General features: G+C 44.7%; 1 protein-coding gene across 1 annotated transcript in view; it reads left to right on the top strand.

The window, feature by feature from the left end:
- The window catches only part of CCDC33 (coiled-coil domain containing 33), a gene marked incomplete at its 5' end in the record, with an annotated part of 80529 nt that overhangs the window by 52883 nt on the left and 2704 nt on the right, over nt 1-24942 (top strand). Inside the window, 12 exons of the mRNA XM_081337243.1 lie at nt 477-548; nt 6533-6685; nt 16699-16749; nt 18351-18415; nt 18906-18933; nt 21745-21940; nt 22241-22329; nt 22520-22651; nt 22735-22822; nt 23020-23135; nt 24045-24131; nt 24776-24895. Coding sequence (XP_081193369.1) covers nt 477-548; nt 6533-6685; nt 16699-16749; nt 18351-18415; nt 18906-18933; nt 21745-21940; nt 22241-22329; nt 22520-22651; nt 22735-22822; nt 23020-23135; nt 24045-24131; nt 24776-24895 — 1197 coding nt within the window. The remainder of the gene's footprint in view (nt 1-476; nt 549-6532; nt 6686-16698; nt 16750-18350; nt 18416-18905; nt 18934-21744; nt 21941-22240; nt 22330-22519; nt 22652-22734; nt 22823-23019; nt 23136-24044; nt 24132-24775; nt 24896-24942) is intronic.

Here is a 24942-nt window from a genome sequence, read left to right as displayed (position 1 = left end):
AAGATGGAGAGCAGTTATTTTCCAAAGATCAATGACCCTGCTCACCAGTGGGTCTTGTCCCTCAGTTTGAAGTCTGCCATTGGTTCAGTCTTAAACTGTCAATTTAAATGCCATGGTTATGTCATGGCAGAGAGTTCAGCTTATTCTTTGGAATAAGTCAACGAATGAAACTCTTGATGACCAAAATGAAGTTCTTCCAGTCTTTTGATGACCACACTGTGAAGATAAACAGAGATGGGTCCTTGTTCCCCCATGCTTCTTGCAAATTTTTTGAACATCTCCTTTTTTTAGAAAACGCATCTTAAGTTAGCTGGCCCTTTAGTCTACCTTAGCAAAGCAATTCTTCAATGTTAAGAAGGAAACTTGCACAATCAGTTCTATTAAGGCTTCGGAATTCTTCCAAACCTGAACAATGAATTCTACATACTGTATGGATTGTGCTAATTGATTTTGCCTTTTGTCTATCATTTCCCCAGGATACCACTATGAGAACCACGTCTGGTGGGTTCCCAACTGTCCAACTTGGCCTTCAGTTGATCAATTCAGAGGTAAGGTTAGGAAACAGCAGTTCACAATGACGTGGTAGCTTCCTACCAAAATGTCAAATGTCTAGGCTGCAGTCAATCCTTGGGCTAATACGGTACTGGAAAAATGTATAGTTCTCATCCTAATTTCATGTATCTCAGAAAAATAGGGGTATGGAGAAAGGTAAGAGGTAAGAGAGAGAGTTCCCACAACACATTAAACTCTAAGTTAAGAAAACACTTTAGCTATATTCACATTATGAATAATGAAAATAAACCATTTTGTCACTTACTGTGACAGCGCAATTCTTGTTAAGGCTACGAGTGGGTTACCCCAATAGGCCGAATCACAAACTACCCCATCTCATTTGACCCTAGTCACATCAGTTTTGACAACTCGGCCAGGAAAGAGAGAGAGAGGATGGTGTTGGGAGAAAAGGGAATAACGCAACAAGTTTCCTAGCATCTAAACCTAGCCGTGCTTTGAATTCAATTCTTCTCAGGAGCAAAATAATTCATATTCAACTAGTACACTGGAATCACGCCTGTTCAAAAATCGATGCGTTTCCAAGCTTGTGCAGGGCCGCTTGGCATACGAAAGCTATGCAAATGTGGCATTTGTCTAACGATGCATTCTTGCGGAGGTAAAGCACAACAGATGCAACACGATGTCCCTAATCTTTTTGCTGTTTTGAACCTACCATCTCGCTAGACCTCTGCCTGTCTCCTGGTCTGTGGCTGGATTGAATTAAGCTTCCTTTTTCCTTCCTTCTCTTCCTTGCAATTCTACCCAAGCGCCGTAAAAGCATTAGAAACCCCAGGCTGGGCAGCTGACTCCACTAGAGATTGGTGCCTCCTAAATCCATTTCATGAATATAGATGATGTTTGACATGGCCTTGGAAAGCCCCTCCTGGCTGCCTTCCCTTTCTCCTCTCCGCAGGCTGGCAGTCTTGAAACAACAGAGGTTGAGAGTAATTCCTAGCTAGGGACCGGCTTCAGCTCGCCGGGGCTAAATTACATTGTGATGGGGGGGTGGAAATGAGAAAGGGGGAAAGGAAAAGTCAGAGAAAGAAAACACAGTAATTTTGCAGCCGACCGTTGGTCCGCCAACAACAGGACCTGATGGAACAATTTGCAAGACGGGAAGTGTTCTTCAAGATGACCCAAGCAACCCAAATCCGACCTCTTTCATGGGTGCGTGCAACATCATAATTGATATCAAAAGGGGCGGATCTTGCCTAGGAATGCTGCCCTTTACACCAACCCACACAGACACGGAAGCTCCTGGGAAGCAGGGAAGGATTACGTCATTGCTCCAAGGTTATGTTTCTGAGCTGAGTTCTGGAGCCAGGCTCTGAGGATCGTTACCTGCTGGAGATCCTCCTCAAGTGGACCAGGAGAATGTTTGAAGATCCAGCCAATTAGATGTAAGGAGGAGCCACAGGTGGACACCGGTGGTGATCCATCTCCTAAGACTTGCAGGAAGCAGTGATGCTTCTGCCTCGTTCCTTCCTAACTTGGGCCAGACTTAAATCTGGCTCTTTTCATCCAGAGCGCCCCCCCCCCCGCAGTTTGGCCTGGACTGTCTGAGAAAGCACTTGGGAGAGGGCTTCATGTGATGAATTATTCACAGGGGTGTCGGTAAGTGCAGAATTAATCCCCTTTTCTTCCAGCTGGCTGCTGCACTAAATTATCACTCCTGGTCATGCGGGAAAATGCTGCAGAATTCATTTAGCTGATTATTGTTTTGATCTTGGAAGGACTGTCAATTGAGGAGTCCCTCCCCCACTGGTGCTAATAAATACTCACACATACACACATGGGGGGGGGGGTGAGGGAGAGAGAAGGAGGGAGGGGAAAAGGGGGCAGAGAGAGGAAGAGAGAAAAAGAGAAAGGGGGCAAAGAGGTGAGAGGCAGAATGAAAGAGAGAAGGAGAGAGAAAGGGAGAGGGAGAGAAAGAAGGGGCAGAGAGAGAGAGAGAGGCAGAGAGGCAGAATGAAAGCAGAGAAAGAAGGGGCAGAGAGGGAGAGAGGCAGAATGAAAGAAGGAGAGAGAAAGGGAGAGAAAGAGAGAAGGGGCAGAAAGAGAGGCAGAATGAAAGAGGCAGAGAGAGCGAGAAAGAGGCAGAATGAAAGAGGCAGAGAGAGGGAGAGAGAAAGAGGGAGAGGGAGAAAGAATGAGCACCTTGGCTCAGGAACATCTAGGGAGCTTTCTAAAGCCATCCATGGGAGGTTAATTAATTCTAAAAGAAATAGGGATCTTAAGCTGTCATTTTCTTTTTTTCATGCTTGCAGTCACGTTAAACTGGTTTAACATGATTCCACCCCCCTTTCTTCCCCGCCCATCGTTTCCTTTCGTTTTCTTTTTTAAATACACAAAAGGAGATCTTGGCGGATCACAATGAAATTCAATATGCCGCCATGTGTTGCAGCTCCCTCCCTGGTGACAGGTGCTGATGGATGGCTAAGTGCATGGTGGGTGAGGGGGAGTACATAAATTAAAGGATAATGTAGGATGATGTCCCGCCAGGGGTGGTCAGTCAACCAGCTGCCTGCAGCCCCCCAAATACTACTACTACTACTATTCTACTACTACTACTACTACTACTATCTCCTCCTCCTCCTCCTCCCCAGTAGCAGACCTGAGCATTCTTCACGTGACCACCAGGCGGTAGTGAAGAGTAACCATACAGTTATTACTCCAACGATTTGCTTATGACCAAAAACGGTCATAAAATCAGGCGCAAGTCCCGGAACAGCCGCCTTGCTTAGCAACGGAAATTCTTTGTGGTCGTAAGTCGAGGACCATCTGTGTAGATAGATACATCCATGCATGCTCTCCTGTCCCAGGTTGTTTTCTTGGTAGAATGTTGTTCTTCGGAATGGCAGCCCTCCTCCTGCAGCCCCCATTCCCCCCACCCACCCCTTCCCAGCATGGTTAGAAATCGTGATTGCTGTGGAAATTATAGAGCAGTGATAGAATTACTACTGAGCGGGAACGACTCCACCGGCTTCGCTTTGTTAGACAGCTAATGAGTGGCAGACAGCGAGGCCACGGCGAAGTGGAGCAGGGAGAAAAATGAATGTCTTTGTCGGAGAAAATTTGCCGGTTTCCGCCAGCTGTTCCCAGAGGAAGTTTTAGGGGGAAATTAATTGAATTAGGGGACAGACGTGGCAAGCCTCGTTGGCCAAGGCTTGCTCACTTTTTTTGCTCAGATGGGAAAGCGGTAGTCATTTCAGTCGATTCTGGGCCCCATCTGGCTGGTCGGCTTGGCGGGATTGGCAACGAGGTCTGCCTTTTGTGGGAAGTTCATTTTTGGGGGGAGGGGGGGACCTATCTAGACTTAATTGGTTCACATGGTGTAGTAAGATGGAGGGTTTGTTGTCACTGTGTGTTGGGGGGTGGGAGCACAAAGGGAGGCTCAGCTAATCTCAATGTATACATAGTTGTACTTTGACAATAAAGATTCATTCATTCATTCATTCATTCATTCATTCATTCATTCATTCATTCATTGACCCTTGCCAGCTAAAAGCCTGCTAGTTGATGCCAAGGAAGGTTGGCTGAGGTCAAGCTTTGCTCCCCAGCTGAATGAAATATGTAGATGGGCAGGTACTGGGCAAATGCCCCCCCTCTCCTCCACATCCAGAGAGATGGAGGATTTAGGAAGATGAATCCAAGAATAGGCACAGCCGTTCCTACCTTCTTCCCCATTAAAGCTCAAATAAGCCAACACGGCCTGCAGTCACGGTGTCGGAATTGACGGTAGCCACTTTGCTGTCAGGGTCACAGGGCAGCCAATTTAAACCAGTTGGCCCTGGAGTTGTAGGAAATGAAGAAATCATATTGGTGGGCATGGAGAGGTTGCCTTGGCCCTTGATGGAATTCTCCTTAATTAGCCAACCAGCTCTGTTTGCTGAGGAGCATCTGTCATTTCATTAGGCTCCTTCGATGCCTCCCCATGGCAGCTTTGGAATGGTTTTGCACAGCTACGTTCAACTCGAGAACTATTGAGTCACTGTTGTGTGGCTGCCTTGGTAGTTAGTTAGCTAGCTAGATAGTTAGTTTATTTAAGTACGATGACCAGCTGTAAGAGAAGGACTAGGGGTAACAGGATTGCAGCGTTCCAATATCTCAGGGGCTGCCCCAAAGAACAGGGAGTCAGGCTATTCTCCAAAGCACCCGAAGGCAGGACAAGAAGCAACGGATGGAAACTAATCAAGGAGAGAAGCAACCTGGAACTAAGGAGAAACTTCCTCACAGTGAGGACAATTAATCAGGGGGACAACCTGCCTCCAGAAGCGGTGAATGCTCCAACACTGGAAGTTTTTAAGAAGAGACTTTTGTCTGAAATGGTATAGGGTTTCCTGCCTGAGCAGGGGGTTGGACTAGATGACCTCTAAGGTCCCTTTCAACTTTTTTATTATTATTATTATTATTATTATTATTATTATTATTATTATTATTATTATTATTATTATTATTATTATTATTATTATTATTTCAGGGCCTTTGTAACTTTGAACGCTGGCTAAATGAACGCTTGTAAATCAAGGACTACCTGTATTGGCGCTCCTCCTGGACATTTTGCTAAATAGGCTTGGTCGAGGTTTGCGCCCTGAAAGATGGTGTGTAGAAAGGGGGCGAGGTCATTTTTTCCCCCTGGTCCAATATTCAAAGACCCCGTGGGTTACCCATTCAGGCAGAAGACTGAGGCAGAATAGAAGGATTTCTTCGTGGGGTTTCATATGGGAATGATGGCACCTACGGAATAAGATCAAAAGAAAGCCAGCAACGTTTAAGTGGTAAAAGGAGGAGAACTTTCCAAGATGCAACGATCAAAGCCTGCTGGTTACCTTGCCTTCCTGATAAGGAGCCCGTTTGTCTTTCCAAACTAATTGCAAATAAGTGCGAAGAAGAACATGAAACACATCACGTAAGGATGGATCCAGAAGGGTCTTTGCTACCCCCTCAGCTAGCAAATCAGGGCTTTCTCCTGCAGAGCTCCTGGTGCAAATCAAAGTCTATTTTGTCATGTTTGTTGAGCTAAGGGGAGGCTTCAACAGGGAGGGAAGTCTCAGTTCTGTGACCAAGATGCACAATCCTCCTTTGTTTGGTTACACTTGGAGTTTTCCAACAAATTCAACAGAATTAACAGAATTGGAAGGGAATTGGAGGTCTTCTAGTCCAACCCTTGCTCAAGCAGGAGACCCATTTCAGACAAGTGGCTGTCTAGTCTCTTCTTAGAAACTTCCAGTGGTGGAGCATCCACAACTTCTGGAGGCAAGGCATTCCATTGATTGATTGCTCTTGCCGTCATGAAATTTCTCCTTTGTTCCAGGTTGCTTCTCTCCTTGATTAGTTTCCATCCATTGTTTCTTGTCTTCAGGTGCTTTGGAGAATAGGTGGACCCCTTCTTCTCTGTAGCAGCCCCTCAATATTGGAACTCTGCTATCACGTCACCCCTCACCCTTATTTCCAATTAAACTGGACATGCCCAATTCCTGCAACAATTCTTTAGATGTTTTACCCTCTAGCCCCACAAAGAGTCTCAACATCCTTTTTTATATGGTGGGGACCAAAACTGGATGCAGTATTCCAGGTGCGGTCTTACTAAGGCTTTATGAAGTGGTACTAATACTTTATTTATTTATTTATTTATTTATTTATTTATTTATTTATTTATTTATTTATTTATTTATTTATTTATTTATTTATTTATTTTTGAGACTTATATGCCGCCCTATCTCCCGAAGGACTCAGGGCGGCTAACAACAATAAAAGACAATAATACAAATGTTAAAAAAAAAGATCCTGTGATCTTGATGCTATCCTTCTGTTAATGCAATCTAGGACTGAATGATTTGTTTGGGTGTGTGGATCATTTCTCCAAATAGTGTAGGTGTGTTTTATATAGCAGGTTTAGTAGCTCCTCCTCGGTTAAAAACATGTGCAATGGTTTTAACTTGATCTTCATCGTAATGTCTCCTTGTTTTGTTCTGCCTAGAGGCCAGATGTCTTTCTGACTTCATCAACCACAAATGGTCTTCCCATCCTGGATCCAGAGTTGGTGGGACAGCTTGGGACTATCAAGGAACCGTGGACAAGACCAACTTCCAAAATTGAACAGAAGACCTCTTTTACTTCAGCTAGGGATAGCGTGAGTGATGATTTCTTTTCCTAGTTTGTAATGGTCCTCGCTTCCTAGCAACGTCGTGGAGCGAAGCTGCTTGGTTTTAAAGCTTTCAGCGAGATAACGAGTATTTGATTGTGAACCCATTTAGTTCATTCTTGGCTATTACGGCTACATTATCTCTAGTCCTCAGGCTTACTTCCAGCTCATAACTTTCAGCTCCATGACCATAAGGCTGACGTCAGCAAAACTTGGAGGTGGATAAAATCATTTGGGCTTCCAGACCCAGCGCTGGCGAAATGAAGGCCATGGGTGTTCCATCAACCTTAATGTAAAAAAACAGACACACAAGGAGCAAGGTCTTAGAGCTCACCTATTCCATATCTAGGTGGACTATCTAGGTGGACTTAGAACAGTTGGAAGGACCTAGAGAGAAGGCAAAAAAGAAGGTGGCTGTTATTTAAAGCCTAAAGAGATTTCTACACTGATTTTTTTTCATCCCCATGTAGGTCAAAATCCTTTGTATTGCCATAAAGCTGGGTTGGCTGCCAATCGCTGTCTGGGTCAGATTTTAGCAGTTGCAAAGCCTATCAAAACTGGCATGATGGAAAGGAAATTGAAAGGTCGGGTGAAGGGAAACAGAAAAGGGGAGACCTGGAGCCAGATGGGCTGTATGTGGAAGAAGTAGCAAATTTGCAGCCAAAGGTGATGAGATCTTCCACAAGGCCCTACATACGGAGCCTTCTGGTACAAACTGGGACGATGAAAATTGACAAAACATGAGCCAGTGCAATGCTCCACTTTTCCTAGTTGTGTCCTAGCACTGGATGCAAGTATGTAAGTCAAGGATTTGCAGCACGACACCGCAGTGTAGTTGTTGTTATTTTCCCCCTTTGTCCCTCCCTGGCTCTTCTATAACTTAGTTAGCAGGTTAGCTACTATTGGGTGTAATCTACCATTATAATGCTCAGGATGGCTTCCCCTAAATGGCCTACATCCACCATGCATGTTTGTGAAATCTATTTGGCCCTTTTTTTTTGCACTCCTTTGAGTGACAAAAGTCATCCACCCGGATCGCTCGGATTGAAATCTGGGAGAACTGGAGAAAGAGAGAGGAGGAAGAGTGATTTTCTTTCCCAGAATGGAGCAGATTTGTGTGAATTCACTAAAACAAAACAATTCACTAAAAGAGTCACTTGGGAGAGATGGCTGGGGTGGAAATTTGATAAATAAAAAAGGTGCCTGCAGGCGTATCAGAGGGTAGCAAAAAGGCACGGCAGTGTTCAGACGCGCAAACACTGTTCTTCTTTAAATGACCGCCTTCATTGTTGTGATGCTTTTAGCCAGACAGTTTGTGTTTCCAATTGTTAACGTGGCCTCGAGAGCCACTTTGGTGTAGAGGCATCAAGCTAGAAAGCAGGCTGTGAATTCTAGTCTCGCACCAAGCCAGCTGGGTGACCTTGGGCCACTCGCTCTGTCTCAACCCTGGGTGGGAGAGAAGGGCAGACCACTTCCGGAGGACCTTGTTGAGAAAACAGCAGGGACTTCTCCAGGCAGCCCTCAGGAGTAAAGAAGGAAGGGAAAGGAAAAAGAGGAAAAGGAAGGAAGGAAGGAAGGAAGGAAGGAAGGAAGGAAGGAAGGAGAAAAGGAAAAGAGAAGAAAGGAAAAAGGAAAGGGGGAGGAGGAGGAGAGGAGAGGAGAGGAAACCTTGGTTTGACAAACTCAACCTATTCATTCTATGTGGCCAATTCCCAGTGAAGCTTTTTGAAGTCTTAGCTATTTCAAATCCCCACTCCAACTTCTGCTCAATATTTCCACTTCTGGAGCCAAACACGACTGCTTTCAAAACTCCGTCCGTACCTAAAGAACGAGCCAGAAAGCCAGGGAAACCTCTTGAGTTCACATTTCATTTCCGCAGGGAGCACGTTCACATTCCATCTTTCCTTTCCTCCCCCCCCCCAGTATTCAAGATTCAAGGACAGAGTCCTCCATTCCGACCCCAACAGGGCTCCACCGGTTTGTTTCGTGTGTTGGGTTGTTGGGCCTGTCTGTGTGCTGACAGCCCAAGAAGAACCAATCTGGTTCCTTGGGAGCACGTATCGGAGTGTGGTTCTGCCGAGTTTCACACTATGGGTTGCATGGCCAGGTTGCGTGTTGCGTGCTGGATGAAAACGAGGGATGGTCGTGCCCTTTGTAAACCAAGATAAAATGAAAAGCAGGCAGTCTGTGAATTCTGCTCTTAAAAGGAGAGGATCGCAACAACTTGGATTTAACGTTTTAGCTAGCTTCGTCTGCTGTGTTTTTAGCTTTCTCCACTGCTCAGAGCCCACTGGAGTTGGGTAGCCGATAAATACCAATCGTCCATCAATCCATCTATCTTTCCATCAATCTTTGATCTGATTCTCCAACTTTGCGGTCACAAAAGAAGGGGGGCTACGGAGGTTCTCAGTCATCATCAGGTCCTCATTGTCCCAAAGACGCTTTTTCACAAGGCAACTTTCAAAAGAAAACAAGAAACGCCAGTTGCCTTGTGAAAAAGCGTCTTTGGGACAAAAGAAGGGGGTGTAGGAAGGAAGGCAGAACCATTGCATTGCGATCCTGACCTAGGATGAACCCCATAGAGCCAGGCTTCTCATTTCATGCCCCCAACTGCCCCTTCTTTTGAAGACCCACTAAATTCACATTACACCCTACTTTTGATTGCGTGCACCTAAAGCACAAATCCTGGCAGGGAGGAACATGGGTCTGTTTCGAGTGCAAGAATCGTCATTGGAGCATGTTGGATTCTCAAGTAGCATGGCACCATCTGGGCAGGCCTTCTGTGGCCCTGGCACACTGTGGGCATCAGATCCTCTCCCAACTGGGCTGAAATTGTGAATTACAGGTGGATGCCTGGAGAAATCTGGGCAGCGTTTCAAATTATTTTTTCCCCAAGGAATTCTTGGCGGACTTGGGTTTTCTTTGGGGTTTTTTGCAGTCTTCCTACCACCATCTAGCGGACAATACTTATATTAACAGCTGTCCTTTTCATCTTGCCAACTTGAAGACTTGTGGACTTCAACTCGCAGAATTCCGGCTGGGGAATTCTGGGAGTTGAAGTCCACAAGTCTTAAAAGTAGATTCTACACCCCTGTCTTAGAGGTTCTGCTAATATTGCTTGCATCCAACCTGCCTTCCTCGAAACATGTGGGCACTACAAACCCCAGATGTCTCAGCCGGCTGGTAGATGATCCTCCATCCTTTGAGCTGCAGTTCTCAAACATCTGGACGGTGATAGGTTGAAAAGGATTAAGTGATAGTCTTTAAATCTTGTAAAGTAGCTTTTTAAAAAAAAAACTTCTGCTAACTTCGGAGACCTATCATATCCCATCCTTTTGTTGATTACTCCATCTAGCCTACTTAAAAGAAAGGAAGGAAGGAAAGAAAAGAGGGAAGGGCAGCCCTTGCATTTTGTAGCAGTCTCCATCTCGGTACCAACCCAGAACGCTCACTGAATTCATGCTCCTAGAAACACTGGCCAATTTCTTGCACAACTTTGAATGGAGAGATGTTGTAAAAATGGCTGATCATGCCTCTTTTGCACCTTTATTTCACTCAAAATGAGGAAAGGGAGATGCAAGCCTCTTAAAGAAATGAATACTCAGCCAAGAATAGTGAGGTATACATGAGAGACAATCGTTTTTTGCTTTGCAGAACATATTTCCACCCCCCCTCCAAAACTGGCTTAGTATTCAAATAAAAAACGCAGGGTTCGGAGTACCGAATTTTACTTCTCCGTGGCTTCCTTGTTTTTTTCCTAGAAAAGGAGACATAGATAGATAGATAGATAGATAGATAGATAGATAGATAGATAGATAGATAGATAGAGAGATAGAGATAGAGAGATAGAGAGATAGAGAGATAGAGATAGAGATAGAGATAGAGATAGAGATAGAGATAGAGATAGAGATAGAGATAGAGATAGAGATAGAGATAGAGATAGAGATAGAGATAGAGATAGAGATAGAGATAGAGATAGAGATAGAGATAGAGATAGAGATAGAGATATATACTGGATGTTGTTGTTGTTAGTTGCGAAGTCATGTCCGACCCATTGCGACCCCATGGACAACGTTCCTCCAGGCCTTCCTGTCCTCTACCATCTTCTGGGGTCTTCTGCAGTCCATTTAGTCCTCTCCTTTACCATCTTCTGGAGTCCATTTAGGCTCTTGGTTTGCTTCCTGCAAAAACACACACACACAATGAAGAGATTGTGTGCCATAGTAATTTGAAAGCATCCCGCCCATTCAGCCTTGCTTCAAAAACCTTGTTGCCTTTGTCACAAAACACTTGATTGCTGAATGATGTGCAGCTAATTCCACAAGCCAAACAGAGCTTTTGAAGTGCTAATTAGCAGCCCCAGTGAAAGAAGCTCATTAGTAGTTGTTATAGCTAACTCATTGACAAACCTCAATTGTTGCCGCTAATTAGAATCCTAAGCCAAGCAGAATAGGATGGCCAAATCGAAACAGACAGGCAGGGCTGAAGAGTGAGAGACAAACAAGAGACAGACAGACAAATGGAACAATGATTTAGTATTTTAATTCCTTTCTTTCTTCATTAACCAAATCCACCATAAGGACATGTCCACGTTGAATGGCTCAAACCTTGACTTAACAACAGCTTGTTTAGTGACCATTCGAATTTACGACGACACTGAAAAAAGTGGCTGACGACCATTTTTCATACTTCGGACCATTGCAGCATCCCCACAAAATGCAGACGCTTGGCAACTGACTCATATTTACGACGGTCGCAGTGTCCCGGGGTCACGTGATCTCCTTTTGCAACCTTCTGACAAGCAGAGTCACCAGGGAAAGCCAGGTTCACTTAACAACCGTGTTACTTAACATCCGCGGTGATTCACTTAACTCTGGCAAGCAGCGTTATAAAACGGGAACAAACTCACTTAACAAATGTCTCACTTAGCAACAAAAATTTTGAGCTCAGTTGTGGCTGTAAGCCGAGGACTAATTACATTATTTGGGTGCCTTCAGATTAGTTTTTCCCTCTTGGCAACTGCTTGAACAAGTCTCTGCCATTTTCTTGGCCAGGTTTTTCAGAAGTGCTTTGCTATCTCCACCTTTCCTGTGTCCAAAGTAGAATGATTTAAGCCTGGTCATTAATTAAACAGCAGCATTAAAAAAACAACAACCCAAAAAGATGCTTTTGGTCAGACCAGGTACTTTTAGTGGGGCTCAATTAAGCTGCCCACCTTGTACTGTGGGGACCCACCTCCCAATCTCCATCAAACCACAGCTCCTTGGGTCAATTAAATTCCCATTTACAACCCATTTCCCAGAAATGAGTTCTGGGGCTAAAAATCAGCCGAAGCCCTTTGGAAAGCTGCCTTGAGTGTTCTCATATATAAACGCAACGAACAAATCAACCAGTGATTGGTAGCAGAACTAAATAACCCAGTTCCAAATTCCATTCCACTTTAAAACAATAAGTAGGACCTTTTCAATTTTCCTATTTATGGCTCCTGCTATTAAGTATGGCGTGGCTTGAAGTCCGTATCCTACTGGTTATTCAAGCAACGTTCTTTCTCAAAGTCTGCCTCTTCTTTTAAAGAAGCAATTGGATGGCCATTTGTCCAAAATGGTAGAGGGTTTCATAATGCTAGGGAGCCCTTTACCCCAGAGGTCCCCAACCTTTTGGGCACCAGGGACCGGTTCTGTGGGGAAAGGTTTTTCCACGGACTGGAGGGTGCGTGGTTTTGTGTGCTGCCTGCATCCCACAGATGGGGTTTTGCTTGTTTGTGTGGACCGGTTGCTGGCATGCCGCGGCCCCGTACTGGTCCACGGACCAGGGGTTGGGGACCCTTGCTTTATATAGAGACAAAGAAGAGCATGACATCCTCTGAAAAAGTCAGCCGGGGTTGTGTGTCTGTGTGTCCTTTCACCTCTTCTTTGCATCTTAGATTGAAAAGGTGGCCTGCAATTTTGTGATTGTGGAAGGGATGGACACTTCCTGAGTTTCTCTTTGGTGCCTTTGAAGATGCTCAATTAAAGATGGTGGGTGGGGAAGTCCTTGGAAAGTTGCCCCCACTTGCAAAATGCATCGCTCGGAAATCCTGGTGGTGGAATGGCGTTATTTCAATTTTCTAGACTGCCTCCTTATCTCTGGAAAACAGGCTGACCCAAACTGGTTAAATGCTTGTCTGTTCAGAGGGCTTGCCTGTGTAATCTGTCTGCTTTTATTGTCTTGCTCAATATCCTATCAGCATTTGGCAGCTGGGACTACACACCCTGGTGGCGATGACCATCTCCTTGGCCTGCTTAAAAATCACCCCTTTCGAATGGGGAAGCAAGTCACGGAGAGGGCTGGCGCATCTCTATAAAACCAGCTTCCGGGGAGATTAAATGCTTTTCGTTACAATCCAATTAACTCTCAAATTGAATAGCAATGTGACTATATGGTGGCATTCCCAAACATCTGTGTATAAGCATATACATATATATTTTCCCCTTCCTTGCTTATCTGGAAGACCGTTTGTAAATAACTAGAGTTCACCTCTAGTTGAATCAGATAAAGAAGGATTAATTGCAGTTGACTTCTACCTGGGTGAATAGAGAAGCAGATGAGATGGGCAATTCACAAAGGAGGCATGTTTGGACAAGGGAAGGCAAATTGATTTAATGTTAAGAAATTTACCCTTCCAGCACCCAGCAGCTGTTCAGTCTCAAAACCTCAAGGTTTGTTTCTCCCACCGATGACCAAGATTGGAATCCAACCCATGAAATTTGCAATTGATTTTGGATGCTTGACTCATTAGTTAGAATTAAGGAGATTTCACCCAGTTCCTCTGTGGGTAAAATTCCCACAAATGACATTCAGCCTCGTCCTGTGAGTAAGTTGGACCACAGCAGATGTCGTAGTGTACTGTGGGGCAGCTGCTTGCAATCTTCTGGTAACCTTCTCCTCCAACACTTAGCTAACAGTCCTTGACTACTAGTCATACTTTTGACTTTATGAAGTAGTTTTGAGTTTATCCCATTTAAGCCCTTCTTCCAAATATTTTGCAGTTTCACAAATGTTGGATTCCTTCGTGTTACGAGGCTTCCCTCTTTGGCCACGAATTGTGCAGTTTTGGCTACTCAAACTCGTGAGTGCTGGAAAGGGAGGGAAAGCTACTGAATTCTTAATAAGAATCCCAATTTTGAACCCATAAATTCTTCTCCAGATCTTCTATCTCATAGGATAAAAAAGTCTATCACTTTAGAAGATGGAAAATAGAACATTTATATAGCGTTCCAATATCTGAGGGGCTGCCACAAAGCAGAGGAGGGGGTCAACTTATGTTCCAAAGCACCAGAAGGCAGGATAAGAAACAATGGAGGGAAACTAATCAAGGACTAGAAGACCTCCAAGGCCCCTTCCAACTCTGCTATTCTGTTAACATCCTGTAGGCAATATCCTAAGAAGCTCCTGAAATGCCAAATATCTTAACGGATGATTGGTGGCCCTCGTTAAAACACCGTGTCCTTCTGCGTGAGGTTAATTCCTAAATATCCCCATGCGAGGCACAGCCCAGGTCCACCCCTTGCTCTAAGTTGTCCTGGCCTAATGGCTCAAGAAAGGCCATCGGGTCAATTCTCATGATCAACTCTCATTCCCAAGCAATTACGGTCCTGTCTCCAAGGAGAAGCTGGAGATGGTGCTTGTAATTAAAAGCCACGGAAGCATAAGATGCACACAAGGCAAGATTTACCACGGAAGGCCACTTGCTTGAAAGGTTGATTAATGTACCAGGATGTGCTTCGGCATTGCTTATTATGCTCCTCTGCTTCAAGAACCAAATCACCACCTGCCATTCTTAGATTCTAAGCGTTTGAGAAGACAGTAATCACGGTCAGCTTGTCACCGGCCCCTCCCTCTCACAGGAGACCCATCTTTCTCCTCTGCTGCCCTAGATGGCAAGGGGAATGAGGCTAAGATTATGAGGGGAGAATCTGGCTGGATGTTAAAAGCTTCCTCAATAGGATAGTGGAGAAGCCAACAATTGGGGGAAACAGAATGAGCAAAGCTTTAGAAGAAGCTAAACTTTGGAGAAATTTCTTTAGGGGAATTTGAGAAGATGCTGACCCCTATACAAGTGGTCCTCAACTTACAACGGTTGGTTTAGTGGCCGTTCAAACTTACAACGGCACCGGAAAAAAGTGACTTAGGACCGTTTTTCACACTTACGACCCTTGCAGCTTCCCCATGATTACGTGATCCAAATTCAGACACATGGCAACTGACTCGTATTTACGACTGTCGCAGTGTCCCCGGGGGTCACTGCGACCTCCTGACAAGCAAAGTCAATGGGGGAAGCTAGATTCACTTAACAACTGGGTTACTCATTTAACGACTGTAGCGATTCACAACTGTGGCAAGAAAAGTTGTAAAGCGGGACAAAGCTGACTTTTAACAACTGACTCACTTAGCAACAGAAATTCTGGGGGGCCCTGTGGTTATAAACTGAAGACTTCCTGTATAATTTGACAGGCCTATTAATATAATGTCTGTATAATGTCTCAGTCTCCATGATTCAACAAACTTTCCCCACACCAAACAGGCTGTGCGGACACAACACCGACTAACATACTTGGCTGGTTTTATGTTTCAGACTATAGTTGAAAACATGCCCCTGATATTATAGGAAGGTTGAGTCAAGGGGGGGGGATAAAATGACATAAGTTCTGTATTTCCACATTTTATTTGCACCCCGTGGTTTCCTTATCAGGACTTACAGTTTTTCGAACTCCCAAATGTTCCTTTCAAGCCACTGGGAGATAAATAAGTTCCACTGGTTGAAAACCCATCCTGCTGACAGCAAAGACCCCCAAATCTGTTTGCAAAACAAGCCAACCAATCAGGCAACAAACCAAGATAGGAAAGGTGGGAGGGAGGGGGGGGAGCTGAGCTGGAGAAAGATCCTGTTTCAATCCCGTATGAAAGGCTTGTGTGAAGGGAAAAGGGAAAACGGGACTTTTGAAAAAAAAATCACCCAGTTGCAGACAGAGCGAAGATAAACTGCCGGCTAGTGAAAATAAAAGCTTGGCAATAACCATCAAGGAGCCGTGTGGTTTGATTTTTGGCAGCCTTGCCCGTTCTCCTCGAATGGAGTTGGGTTTTATCGCCTTCTGGCTTCAGACGTGGGATGTGTCGGGGTTTTTTTTCCCATGGCCTGCGAACTAATGGGTGTGTGTGTGTGTGTGTGTGTGTGTGTGTGTGTGTCATCTTTTATGTCACCCCAGCATTTGATGTGAATCCCACTTCAAAGGGTTAGGACATGATCTGGATTTTGCACCTGTTTGCCTTGCTTGTATAGCTAATATAGATGTGTGTGTTCCCCACCAACAAAACAGCCTGGTCTTCATCTCTCCTAGACTGAGCTACTCAGAGGATCCTAGTAGGACGTAATTAACTATCGGCTCAGCTTTGCCCACCCATGCAATATTTCACCTGGAAATAAATCTTCCTTTGGTTATAAAACCTTCCCTTCTACCTTCCCTCCTTCCTTCCTCCCTCCCTCTCCCCCTCTCTCCTTCCCTTCCCTTCCCTTCCCCTTCCTTCCTTCCTTCCTTCCTTCCTTCCTTCCTTCCTTCCTTCCTTCCTCTCTGCCTCCCTTTTCCTCCCTCCCTCCCTAGAAATGGCTAGTTTATACTATTATGTAAAAGCAAAAAGCTGAGATTTGATGCTATTATCTTATTCTACTGCACCAAAGGGAGTTGGAAGTCAGAGCCTTTTCTTTCTTTTTTCCCTTCTTTTCTACACTTTTCTCTTCCTTTTTCCCACCCCGGCTTTTCCTATAATTTGCTTTTGTATTTTTGTATTTTATATTATAAACTAATAAAAAGGTCAAGCAAAAAAAAATGGAAAGCAGGACCAATTTCTAATCATCATCTTCTGCTTATTAATATTATTAGTAACCATACACTACGTGCTTCCCCTTCCCTCCTTGTCTGTCTTTGGAAAACAATGACCGAAAATCGATATTTTTCATTTTTAAGGAGTCCTACATCGAACCAGACCGTACGTCTTCCTACTTTGACCTGACAGAGGTGAGTACAAACCATAGCAGCATCTAGCTTTCTAGATGTCTGGGGAATTCTGGGAATCGAAGTCCACCCATTTTCAAGCTGCCCAGGTTGAGAAACCCTGGTCTGTTTCATGGATTCGTGGAGCCAACGATTCCGATCAGATTCACAAGTGTCCTGTAAGATATTTGGGATCCTGTCCTTCTCTCTATAACTCTTGCCTCTTTGTGAAGTGGCCCACGAAGGCTAAAGCCTCATTTGCAAATTCGTTTGTTGTGGTTTTTTTTGCTAAGACGCTTGCACAAATCGGAGCCATGGAAACTGCCAAGTGGAATTGGGAATCGCTGCAGGGGGGGGGGAAGGAGTCTCATCTCTGGGGTCTCCCTCCTGTCCGTGGCTAAGGGGAAAGTGTTTTCCGTGACTGATAGGTCTCCTGTATTCTTGTCACCACCTGGTAGTCCACCATCCACCTGCTGTTGCTTTCCTGTCACTCTCTGCGGTCTTTTGCTTACAGCCTAGTTGCTAAGAGAAGCTGGGTCTGTTATAGCAACAGCCGTTACCGGAATGCAAAAGAGAGGACGGCAGATTCCTTGAAAGCGGATCCAAGCTTCTGGATCACTCTGCTCCCTGCTAGATCCTTTCTCCCTCCCTCCCTTCTCACCGCCAGCCAGGCTGCAGATCCCCTCTTTTAAGTTTAAGCACTGAGAGATCTTCCTTGTCGTAATAAGCCATCCTGCCTGGAATTAGTCCATGCCAACGTTTACCTGGGCATTTCTGCTTGAGGAAATGCCAGCGCACCTGTTTGCTTTGTTCTTCTGGAGCGCCTGTGGTTTCCTTGGGTGTGGTCATTCGGAAATGACAGGCACCTGGCAACCGGGACGGAAGCTGGATCAGTCACGCTTGCAAAGGCAGGAGAAAGCGGGAAGAAGTATCCTGAAGGATTCCCTAGATCTGGGCTGCTTAGCTTCTGCAAATGGCCTTGTACTACCGGCCGTTCTCCTCAACAGTGAGTAACCAAGGATTCCTCAGCTCTCAGGGGGCACGTAGGTATTTCCCCCCCCCCCACCCCTATGCAGCAGAAGGCAGACCTGTTCACACAAAGAAGTCTGTTGAATGATAGGGAATTACGCAATTGAAGGGCCAAACGTTTCCTTCCTTCCTCTCTCTCCTTCCTTCCTCTCTCCCTCCCTGTCTCCCCTGTCTCCCTCCCCCCTTCCTTCCTCCCTCCCTCTCTCATTTTTCCTTTCTTTTGCTCTCTCTCCCTCATTTTTCCTTCCTTCCTTCCTTCCTTCCTTCCTCCCTCCCTCCCTCTCTCTCTCTCTCCCTCTCTCATTTTTCCTTTCTCTTTCTCTCCCTCCCTCATTTTTCCTTCCTCCTCCCTCTCTTATTTTTTCTTTCTTTCTCTTTCTCTCCCTCCCTCATTCTTCCTTCCTTCTTCCCTCCCTCCCTCTCTCATTTTTCCTTTCTTTCTCTTTCCCTCCCTCCCTCATTTTTCCTTCCTCCTCCCTCCCTCCCTCTCATTTTTCCTTTCTCTTTCTCTTCATCTCCCTCCCTCATTCTTCCTCCCTCCCTTCATCCCTTAATTTCTACATTTTGAGAGCGACCATCTGCTTCTTGTTTCACAGATGCAAAACCAGAGGTTTCCATTACCTGATGCTGTAGCCAAGATCCTGCCTGGGAATGACAACCGGTAGGTCCTGTCTTAGCCCATGGGCCTTGCAGAACAGTAGCAGATATGCTTAACAACTGTGTTACTAACTTAACAACTGCAGTGATTCGCTTAACAATTACGGCAAGAAAGGTCATACAATGGGGCAAAATTCAATGAACAAACATGCCACTTAGCAGCAGATGTTTTGGGCTCCCTTCTGGTCGTAAGCCAAGGACCGCCTGTACTGCATTTACAGTTTTACATTGCACAAAACTATACCAGGTGCGCCAGGCGCCACGCATACATGTCGAAAATTGCTCGCCAAAAACGTATGCTACGGAATGCAACAATACTTAATTGACTGATTAATGTGTATGCATTAGCAGGAATGGTATAGAAATAAGGAACTTTATGCAGCTTCCCCCCCCCTTCTGCTTTGCAAGCTGCTAAAGAGACAGATCAAAATAAACATGTGATCAAGAAAAGAAAAAGAAAAAAACTAAATTAAATTGTTTTGCTAATTTTTCAGACCAGTCATTGAAGAGATCCAAGATCTGGTAAGGCAAATATAATTAGAAATAATAATAATAATTCATCAATCATTAATATTTAATGTATTACAATATTTTGCTCTTCCTTCCATCCTTTTTAATCTTTGGGTTGTTTTTTTTGTGCTTTTGAGAAGTTGATCAGCATAACAAATGGACTTCCCTCGATTTTACAATCCATCAAAAACGTCTACCCCTTTTTCACAGCTGCCACAAGCAAGCTACAGAGCGCTTTTCAGGAAGGAGGAGGAGAAAAGCAAAATGCTTGACAAAACTAATCCTTCCCCTCTGACTTGAAGGAACTGCCAAGCTGATTAATAGCCCGGTTCTAATCCTGCTGTATGTCTCGCCCTTGGCATTTGCAAAACTATCAGAGAACCACTTGAAAGATTTTTTTAAAAAAATTGGAATGAGATATAAAATGCTGCCCTCTGCAGCAAGAAAGTAACTTAGCAGGTTGGTTAAAACAAAACCAGAATAACAAGAGTTGGAAGGGACCTTGGAGGCCATCTAGCCCATCCTCCTGCTCAAGTAGAAACCCTGTACCATTTCAGACCAATGGTTGCCCAGTCTTTTCTTGAAAACCTCCAGTGTTGGATCACACACACACACACACACACACACACACACACACACACACAAAAGATCTGAAAGCACAGAAAAGCAAGTTTGACTCAGTTAAGTAAAAAGGCTGTGAAGGAAAGTAAGAAAGAAAGAGTGGAAAAGCCAAAAGAGAAGAGAAGAATTCAACCGAACCGCTCTTGGCTGGAGTAGATATGATCGGCTTTGTTTATTGTCAGGGTTGTCCACAAAATGTGCTCAAAACAACAAGATGATGTCCACAACTGTGAAATCAAAACTGAGAATAGAATAGAACAGAACAGAACAGAACAGAACAGAACAGAATAGAAGTAGGAATAGGAATAGGAATAGAATAGAATAGAATAGAATAGAATAGAATAGAATAGAATAGAATAGAATAGAATAGAATAGAATAGAATAGAATAGAATAGAATAGAATAGAATAGAATAGAATAGAATAGAATAGAATAGAACAGAACAGAACAGTAAAAGGAAGAGTAGGGAAGGGAAGGGAAGGGAAGGGAAGGGAAGGGAAGGGAAGGGAAGAGAAGAGAAGAGAAGAGAAGAGAAGAGAAGAGAAGAGAAGAGAAGAGAAGAGAAGAGAAGAGAACAGATTGTAGAATAAGAAAAGAAAAGAAAAGAGTAGAGTAGGGAAGGGAAGGGAAGAAGAGAAGAGAATGCTTTATTTCGCCAAGGGTAATTAGACACACAAGGAATTGGTCTTGGATGCAGAAGCTCTCTGTATGCAAAACAATAGAGTAATAATAATAATAATAATAATACCAATAAGAAAGGGTCGTAGAGAAGATGAGAATAATACTGCAGCCAGAAAAACATGGATAAATATACAGTGCTTACACATAAGACAGTACTCTGAGTTCTTTACTCAGACTGAAAAGAAGGGCATGAAAGAAGAGAGGTCTTCAAACAATTGTTCCATAAGGAGTATTTCAGTAGCAAATTGCACATTTGACTCTAATTTTCTCCTCTGGGGTGAAAGGAATTTCGATAGCTTCTATATTTGAGCCATTTCAAAATCCACTAGTTGAGGCCTCCGTCAAGCTGCTTAACCTTCCTCCAAGCCTTGCAAACATTGGGGTGTCCTTGTCTGTTTCTCATCTTCCCAGCTGATGGTGACTGTTCAGCAGAACCACGTGGTCCTGGGCCAAAAAATGAAGAGAAAGAAGGGGGAAAAAAGGTGGATCCATGACATACATCTCTTGACAGCCAGTCGGGGACAAGGCTGTGCCAACATCAGCAGCATTCTGTACATGCGTCAGTTTCTCTCTGGAAGACACCCAGGAAGATTGCTGGGATGCCCAAGCCTTGTGCCAGCTTGACGGGGTGACACTGAACCCAACCATCCCCCATGGCTCATCCTGTGTCCGAAAGAGCAGGAAATGAGGCATCACGCCCATAAATTCCTTGAAATCAATCTCCTTGGTCTTTAAACAAATAAACCAGCCTTATCTCTTGACGTCCTGTTGAAGGCTCGGGCGAGGTTGAGATCGGAGAAGGTCACCAGCCTGGTCCAAGGAGAGGTCTCCCCGGCCTCACAGCTGTTCTTCTACAAGGCTGTCGCATCAGCCAAAGAGTCAAAAAATCGAAGGATGTTGGTTGACTTGATGTTCAGCTCAAGGCAATTTTTAGAGGCTCTCATTCAGCAACCGCAGCAAGCTGAATGTTCGCAGCGTTCTTTTCATGTGATGCCTCCTTCCCAGAAAACCCCACCACAAAAACGCCATTGCAGACTAATTCTAGGCAACAGCGAATTTCCAGTGAGAAATGAATCTGCGCTCAGAAGCCGAGTTTGCATTTTTATACCCTTAGCACTGAGGAAGCACTATGCTATCTAGTCTGGATTTAAACACAAGGTTAAGGATTAAATTAATTTCATATTGCTATCAAGAGTTAATTAGATGGCACTTTTTTCCCCTTTTGTTCATGCTGTTAATTTGTCCCTCTATTTTCTTCCTTCCTCCCTTTCTCCATCTTCCTTCCTTCTTCTCTCCCCTTCTTTCCTTCCCTCCTTCTTTCCTTCCTCCCTCCCATTTTTTCCTCTCTCTCCTTCCTTCCTTTCTTCCTTTTCTTCTTTCCTTCTTCCCTTCCTCTCTCTCCATCTTCCTTCCTTCCTTCCTTCCTTCCTTCCTTCCTTCCTTCCTTCCTTCCTTCCTTCCTTCCTTCCTTCTTTCCTTCTTTCCTCCTCCATCTTACTTCCTACTTTCCTTTCTTCCTTAGGAAATAGACAATTACCGCACAGCCCTAAAAAAAATGGCGGATGACATTGTGTCTTTGCGCCAACATATTTCCACGCTGGAGAGGGAAAACAGTGCGTTGAGACGCAACCTTGCCTTGCATGAAGATATTGGCCGCGCTCTTCTCCAGGACATTGATCTGGATGTTATGACCAAGGCAGAAATAGTCGACAGAATATGTAAGAGAATTGTCTCCTCCTTTTCGGCCCATTCAGAAAATGGCGGGGGGGGGAGGGAGGGAGAGGGTCTACTTAAAAGGAAAGGAACCAGAGCAACCCAGAAGTCTTCATTTTCTTTGAAAATGTGTCTCACATCCATCCAGGCCAAGGAGGTCTCCTTGCAAAAAGTTAACGTTGGATACCTAAATGGCAAGATTGCCACATGTCATCCTATGACTTCCATCATTGGGTTGGGAGAAGAATTCTGACTACCTTCATTGGAGTTTTTGCCTTTGTTGTTGTTGTTGTTGTTGTTCTCAGTGGTCCTCAAGCAAAAATTATCTTCTGGGGCTCGCGAGATGGCCCGGATGAAGGATCGGATACAAAGACTGCAAAACGAATTGATTCGGGTAAAGTGTTCTTGGGATTGATTCCCTTTGGCTGCATCTTTTATTGCTCTGGCCTTCTCAACTGCTTGACAGGACAACAAAGTCTTCGTTTATTGATCATTTTTGCCCCCAGCCTAGGCTGCTGAATTAGTTCTGGCTCTCCCAGACTGAGGAATTTCTCTCCTCTCACTTTATTTTTTTCTTCCTGCAGAAAAATGACCGAGAAAAAGACCTGGTGATGTTGCAGAAAGCTCACCAACAACAGCAGATAGTGCTTCGAAAATATCAAGCCAAGATCGCCAGGATGCAAACTCTTGAAGATGCCGTCAGACAGCAGGAAAAGGTGTAGGGCTACTCTCTGGTACCTTCAAGGTGTGGGGAAGGGGCCTTTTCCTGGACAGTCATGCTCATCCGTTTCCACAAAAGGTAATCGAGAGGATGGAGAGGATGCTGGAAGGGAAGATGAAGGAACGGATCAAAGAAGCCTCATTTGGAGAGTTAACCAAAACGGCAGGTAAGTAAGCCACAAGTACAGCAGATCTTCTGTTATTCCTTCCCAGGAGATTTGGCTGCCATCCTGAACGAGATGGTTGAGTATTTCTGCTCCCAAGTAGAGAAGAGATTCTTGGTACTCACGAAGCTCTTTCCTTCTGTCTCTTTTTGTTGTTGTTGTTGTTGTTGTTGATCATCCCATACCTGACCTGTTCTCAGGTGACAATAGCTCCAAAGATGTCTACTCCACCCTATTGATGGAGAACATGAGGCTACGGGATGAACTGGGGAATACTTTTCGTTCACCCATCATATTGCAACAGCAAGCATTACCAGTAAGACTCAATAACCATTTCTCTCTTTCCTCTCCTTTCCTCTCTTCTCTTTACTTTTTGTACCTATTTATAAGTATATCCATACATCCTTCCTTCCATTAATCCATCCATCCATCCATCCTTCCTTCCTTCCATCCATCTCTTTATCTGGTTTGTCATCTCTATGTATCACCTGAGAAGTATCTTCTATTTCTTCCTTCTCCCACTTCTGTCTGTCTACATGTAAAAAAAAAGGTAAAGGTTCCCCCGCACATGCATGCTAGTTGTTTCCGACTCTAGGGGCCGGTGCTCATCTCCATTTCAAAGCCAAAGAACCAGCGCTTGTCCGAGGACGTCTCCGTGGTCATGTGGCCGGCATGACTAGATGCCAAAGGCGCACGGAACGCTGTTACCTTCCCACCGTAGCGGTCCCTATTTTTCTACTTGCATTTTTACATGCTTTCGAACTGCTAGGTAGGCAGAAGCTGGGACGAGTAACAGGCGCTCACTCTGTTATGCGGCACTCGGGATTCGACCCGCCAAACTGCTGACCTATGTCCCTAACTGTCCCATGTATCAACTGCCTGTGTTCATTTGATGGTGCCCCTGATGGGTCTGATCCAAAAGGCAGTCATACAGAATAACAGAACAAGGCTGGAAGGGACCTTGGAGGTCTTCTAGCCCACCTTCCTCCCTCAAGCAGGAGACCCTCTACCATTCCAGACAAATTGTTGTCCAATCTTTTCTTTAAAACCTCCAATGTTGGAGCACCCAGAACTTCTGGTCTCCAGTGCATACTTTCCCCACCAGCTGATTCCTTTAACCGAATAGACGAGCCCTTTGTAACCCCAAACCACACTAGTCTTTATTTGTATTTCTTGACTTTCTCCTCCATCTGTGAACAACAGACCCTTATTGATGTTCCCCCAGGACACATTTTCATCCAGCTCAGAAAAGCTCTCGTTGATTTCAAAACTGGAGAAGGCTGAAGCACGCATCCTTGCCTTGGAACACCAGGTAATTGTCATCTCGCTGGCACGAAGTTTTGGGATGATCCCTCCCCAGATGTTCCTTGGAATCCAGAATGAAATCCAACCCCTCTTCATATGTGCTCAGACAGAGCAGCGTTTCTCAACATCAGCAACTTTAGGATTGCGGGGACTTCAATTCCTAGAAGCCTTTGCTGACTAGGGAATTCTGGGAGTCCACCCATGTTAAAGTTGCTGACATGGAGCAGTGCTGAAACAGACCATTGATGTATAACTGGTGCTAACTCTTAGTGTCTTCAGTTTATGGCTCATAGCTAAATTCTGCCTGGCAAAGCTCGGAGGCAAATTCAAAAATGAGTTCTTCTAAGTTTGGGCATTTGGCCAATGCTGATGATAGTTTATTTGTTAATTCGATTTATATCCTGCCTTTATTTGGACAGCTTACCAGCAACGTTCATAATCCTATTCCTCCTATTTCCCCTTACCCCCGATAACAATTTGTGCAGTGGGTTGTGCTGTGAAGAGATGAGAGAAGGCCAGATCTTACCATCTCTCAATTCCTTGTCCAGCTCCTTAACGTACTCCTGGTGGTCAACCATCAAATGCTAAAGCATCTGCTGTATGTCATAATTGAGGCTCTAAGCCTGTAAGCATTTCTCTTCTTTGGTACAGCTGGTGGACTCTGCCAAGAACTGGGGACGAGACAAGCAGAATTACAACACTCGTCAGCTTGAAAACGACCTTGGGTTTGACCGATCGCCGTCCTCGTTCGTAATTCATGATATTTTTCCGGTGAGGAGTGGACACAAACAACAGAAAACAGACCAGGAGGGAAGGCC

The sequence above is a fragment of the Vipera berus genome, assembly GCF_964194415.1.
Source record: "Vipera berus genome assembly, chromosome: 12".
NCBI classification, from domain to species: domain Eukaryota; kingdom Metazoa; phylum Chordata; class Lepidosauria; order Squamata; family Viperidae; genus Vipera; species Vipera berus.
The sequence above is the reverse complement of the archived record's forward strand: the minus strand, read 5'-3'. Positions and strand labels throughout refer to the sequence as shown.